The sequence below is a fragment of the Benincasa hispida genome, chromosome 10 (assembly GCF_027475165.1).
Source record: "Benincasa hispida cultivar pf3 chromosome 10, pf3_genome.v1.1, whole genome shotgun sequence".
Taxonomy (NCBI): domain Eukaryota; kingdom Viridiplantae; phylum Streptophyta; class Magnoliopsida; order Cucurbitales; family Cucurbitaceae; genus Benincasa; species Benincasa hispida.
The window spans coordinates 46,716,553-46,722,138 of record NC_143487.1 but is presented as its reverse complement, the minus strand read 5'-3'; the positions used below and the strand labels follow the sequence as shown (position 1 = coordinate 46,722,138).

General features: G+C 35.4%; 1 protein-coding gene across 1 annotated transcript; it reads right to left on the bottom strand.

Annotated features, from left to right (window-relative positions):
- Positions 1–799: 799 nt before the first annotated feature.
- On the bottom strand, positions 800–1,420 carry LOC150033405 (uncharacterized). The gene is made up of 2 exons (XM_090306398.1): positions 1,164–1,420; positions 800–986 (listed from the first exon to the last, which is right to left on the bottom strand). The coding sequence occupies exons 1-2, from the start codon at positions 1,418–1,420 to the stop codon at positions 800–802; spliced, it is 444 nt and encodes a 147-aa protein (XP_090162524.1).
- Between the last annotated feature and the right edge of the window lie 4,166 nt (positions 1,421–5,586).

The window sequence follows — 5,586 nt, the reverse complement described above, 5'->3', positions numbered from 1 at the left end:
AGATCTAAGGATAATTCCGAGTGAACAGGAGTTCATAGTTAGCTCAGGATTAAGATTAAGTTACGTAGGTCATTAATTAACGAAATAGTTAGTTTTATACATAAAACGACATTTAGAACGTAAAAAGTGACTATTTCATGGTTCAATCTTATACACACTCTTTACATAGGATGCCCCACTTTCATGTCTCCACATGAACGATTTTGGATCACATCGTTTGTACTAACTACAAAGTGGGTCGCGTCCATAGTGTCACCAAAACAAGGCGCCCAACCTTATTCATATACTATAGACTATTTTGGCTATATATTTGAACTTGATCTACATTTATGTCACTACATAAAGTTCAAACTACATTAAATGCCTCAGGACCTTTGTTTATTGGATTCAAGATTACAATTTCAATAACAATTTTATCAATAATAATAATAATAATAATAATAATAATAATAAAAGAAAAATAGTATAACTCTAATTAAATCCTTTCCTTAACCCACTTTATACTATTTAATTCATTTTCTTTTTCCAAAAATAATTAATTCCTGCCATAACTTTTCAAATTGAATAATTTTTGAATAATTTCCACACAACACTTAAATCCTCGCACTTATAATTTAAATTCAAAATTTCAAACATGCCCTTCAACTAAGGACAATTACTGAAAAAGGAAAAGTTTTACATTATTAATAAATAAATAAAAAGGTGTGGGATGTTACATTCTTCTCCTCTCAAAGAACTTTCGTCCTCGAAAGTTCATCCTTGAAAAATGCTCCGGGTACTAGGCCTTCATCCTATCCTCTTACTCCCAGGTGGATTCCCTGAACTGGTGGTTCTGCCATAGAACTTTCATAAAAGCAATTTCCCGATGGCGCAATGTCTTAACTTCTTTGGCAAGGATCTCTATGGGCTTCTCCTCGTAGCTCAAGTTATCATTCAATCGCAAGGGCTCATAGTCGACTACGTGGGATGGATCTGTCACATACTTCCTTAGCATCGAAACATGGAATACATTATGAACTGAAGACAATGCTGGGGGCAAAGCCAAACGGTAAACTACGGGGCCAATTTACTCCAAGACCTCGAAAGGCCTAATGAACGTCAGACTCAGCATCCCTTTCCTGCCAAACCTCATAATACCTTTCATGGGTGTCACCTTTAAGAACACTTTCACACCAATCTCAAATTCCAAGTCCTTACGTCTTACATCGGCATAACTTTTCTGTCTGCTATGAGATTGTTGCATACGAGCCCTGATCTTCTGTAATGCCTCATTCGTGTTCTGCACCAATTCAGGTCCTAACAACTTCCTCTCACCAACCTCACCTTGGCATACTGGAGACTTGCAACTTTTTCCATATAGGGCCTCAAATGGCAATGTGCCAGTGGCAGGCTGATAGCTATTATTATATGTGAATTCCATTAAATACAGGTGAGAGTCCCAACTCCCTGAAAACTCTAGTGCACAAGCGCACAACATATCTTCCAATATCTGATTCAGACGTTCTATTTGACCATCAGTCTATTGGTGAAAAACAATTGTACCAAAATCCAATCGAGTACCTAATGCTAATTGAAGACTCTTCAAAAAAGCTAGATGCAAAACGAGGTTCATCGTTTGACATAGCTAAAACTAGTACCAAAAGAGGTGTAACAACCCCTTCCATAAATAACTATGAAACTTAAGATGTTGAAAATCAACAACACTTCTACACGTCCGAGTTGAGAACTGTGAAAATGGTCATGAAGTTAAGAAAGTCATATCCACTAAAAACATACATTTGAACTTACCATTTTGTCACTGGGAAAACTTTATATGTGCAGTGAAGAAACTGGTCATACTATATAATGCGTCATCTGAAGATACGTACCAGAACAAAACTGGTCAACTGCTTCTACTCTAGAAGCACTGACTGTGATGACTTTCTTAGGGTCTACATGTCCAAGAATAACTCTATCTAATTAAGCCTCACATTCATGAGAAACCCCTCATAAGGCTCTATACTGTCATGGGCTATACAACTTGCTTGAGCCAATCCTCATATTATTCTTTAGCTTTAAAACAATCACATATCATTACTTAGACCCTGTTGTGGATGAGTCTAAAATTCCTTTTGAAAATGAGGTTTTGATGTCCCTGGTTGCTAAAGCGCCAGTCAATTGATAACACATTTTCATAACCTCGTAATAACCGTAATTGATCCTTGAAGTCATTTTTTTTAACGATAAAACCTTCTTGATTCATAAATCCTAGCTTAGATTACTCGTACTCCCTAAAGCTAGTTAACTCATTGTCTATGCAAGAGAATACATACTATCTTGTAATACTCCAAACCCACTTTTAGTAACTTCTTACTATCAACTCAACTTTATTGCCAAGTCTATCCCTTACACCAATGGTTATATTGGAAGATCCAACTTACTTACTTTTGTGCATATACTATTATTGTCTATCTCGAGTTGGATTATTTTCTTTTCTCAATCAACTTGATGGTCTTTCTAGTTCATGTTTCCAACTAGCACACAAACTCAAAATCCCTTAAATCTTACCAATGCCCTCAATGATTTACCTCTTAATTAATGAAGCTTTAACATACCATGTCAATAGTTCTCGATCATCTACTGTTACTAATAACTCCATTTTAACTTATCCCTTCTTAACCTTCTATTTCGGTAATAGATTCTTGTGTTAAAACAAAGTTCCATACCAATCACTTACCTAAGCTATCTTTCCATCTAACACATATTGTCCTCAAGTTCCACATGATAATGAGGTATTCTTCTTTTACACCAAAACAAATTCCTTGTAACCCTTCTTATCAAGCCTTCAAACCATACCTAACTAGGAGTTTCGAACACATAAATTCCTTTCTCTTTCCAAAAAGTAAACTTCCTTGGATACTTCTCTCTCCTTTACACTTATCTTTGATAAAACCACTAAATTCAAGACACTTTTTTTTTCCACTGTCCAATTGGAACATAATCTCTTTACTAAATTATATTTTACTTAACTCCTCCATAAATCTTATATCTCTCACTAAGAATTTCCATCTTGTAGAATTCTCCTTTGCCAATTTTCATGCTTTTAGACTCCGAAAGACTTTTGTTTGTTCAAAGTTGCCCAACTTGGATCTCCTCATCACAATAACGCTATGAATTTAATCTAGGTACTCTAAAATAATCCAAACAAATAACACCTTGCTTTTATCCCTTTTAAGTCCAAACTCATGCCTAACTATTTTGACTTTCTTAAACAATATCAACTTAGCTAGATATTCCAAAAGAATTCTTCATATCATCACATATACTTTGCCCACTCCATCAAGTCGTAGTATTACCCAAATGATTATGACTTATGAATCCTTTCTAAAATTCTTCTCGAAATGTTGGGTTCTTAATACCTCCAAACCTTCAATAAATTTATAGACTCTTTTTCTTTTCCTTCTTATTCATAATTTTTTTTTAACCTTATACTTGAGTACTGGCCTGTGGATTTATGCTACCATCGATTGCACTATCCAACACAAAAACATAACATTAGTCCTTGATCAATTCTTGTCTCGACAATTTTATTCATTGCCTTAAACATTTAAATACCTTCATTCCTAAATTGTCATAACTCTACATAGTTTCATCAATCTTTAGCATATCTGAACCGAGGCGTATATTTGTTCGTTCCTAACATAATTTTTATGAGATTAACTAGTACCAAGTGGCCTCATAATTTACTCTATTTTACTTTTCTCCTTTTGTAGTGTCGTACCTAATAATCCTCTTATAATAACTTCTAACGAGTCACTAACCTAGCATTCAAACATAACTGGTGCATTTAAGCCAAACAAATATTTTAATGCACAACTATCATAAAACTTGTAATTGATAAGACGTACCTGGCGATGACGAGGAATCCGGTCATGGGCCATATGGACAATCTAGACTTATGTAGTAAGTCAGTCTACAGAACCCAAAATATGGGCTCTGATACCAACTGTAACGACCCGACCCCTTAGGACTTAGGTAAGGCCATTACTAAAATAAATGCATGCAAAGAATTTAAAACGACGCTCAGTTATTTGAAATAAATGCTAATTAAAACAAGAGAAGTTCAAAAGACATTTATTAAATGCAATTGTTAAAAACAATAATAGGGTACCCATAAATCATAAAGGTTAATAAATACATATGAAAAACAATTCTTAATAATAAGTTTCAAACATCAAAACTAAACATTAAGAGAAACATGAAAAGAACTCTAAATCTCATGATGCAGAAGCATAAAAACTATTCCCAGTGGCTCGATCATGAATTCTGCTGTGCCATCGCTGGTGCATCTCTACCCTTACCTGAAACATCAACATAAGAAAGAATGAGTATGAAATACTCAGTAAGTAGTCCCACCACTGGGGTCAGGCTAGGCATCTATGTCCTCTAGATACCCACATATGGCACATAAATACATGTAACAGATAAGAGACTGAGTTCTATCCTATTGTAGTTAAGTATGCCTACAAAACTGGTGAATCCCGAAGGAAACACAAAACTGGTGAATTCCGAAGGAAACATAAAACTGGTGAATCCCGGAGGAAACACAAAATTGGTGCATCCCGAAGGAAACACAAAACTGGTGAATCCCGAAGGAAACACAAAACTGGTGAATCCCGAAGGAAATACAAAACTGGTGAATCCCGAAGGAAACACAAAACTGGTGAATCCCGAAGGAAACACAAACTGGTGAATCCCGAAGGAAACACAAACTGGTGAATCCCGAAGGAAACACAAACTGGTGAGCATCTAACTAATCAATGAGGATATTCACACAGTCTTAACGTGCTATGATTCAACATTGTACGGTTTTAAAACATACATAAAAATCCTTGATACCATGTCTGCATCACATACACATAATTCTTAATAACATATTATACATCATCCATGTATAACTTATATCATAAATCCACAACATACAAGTATGCCTCAACACCAGCAGATCAGACATCGACATATGAAAACACATACTAACGATCAAGCACTTAGGTGTGTATGTAAACAAATCAGAATTTGTGCCAGAACATACTTTGATTCAGGTCATACTATTAATCAACATGCTAACATTTACCATAACATACACTTATCATGCTAGCATACAACTAAAGCCTGGCCCGTGGGCAGTTCCAGTGGTAAGATTACTTACCTCGAAATCAAATTCTGATTTTTTTAATCCATGCTAATGATCTCCAACCAAAAACCCCTGAACTAAGTCCCTTAATACAGAACATAACAAAAATTTTAAATTCTTGGAACTAAGATCCATACATACAAATTAAATTTAGGGATCACCAATGAACTTACCCAACGAAACTTGATCAACCAACACTCGCGAGATTTCGACTCAAAATTTCCTCTTAGCAGATTTTAGAACCTAAAGGACAACGACTTGGAACCTTCGAGAAACTAAAACCAAACTCTCCATCAGTCCAACAACCAAAAGTTACCTAACAATCAACAACAAGGGTCACAATGCTTACCAAAAATACTTGTCAAACGAACTCGAATCTGCTAAACAGCACATTGCGCACTCCGAAGTACTCC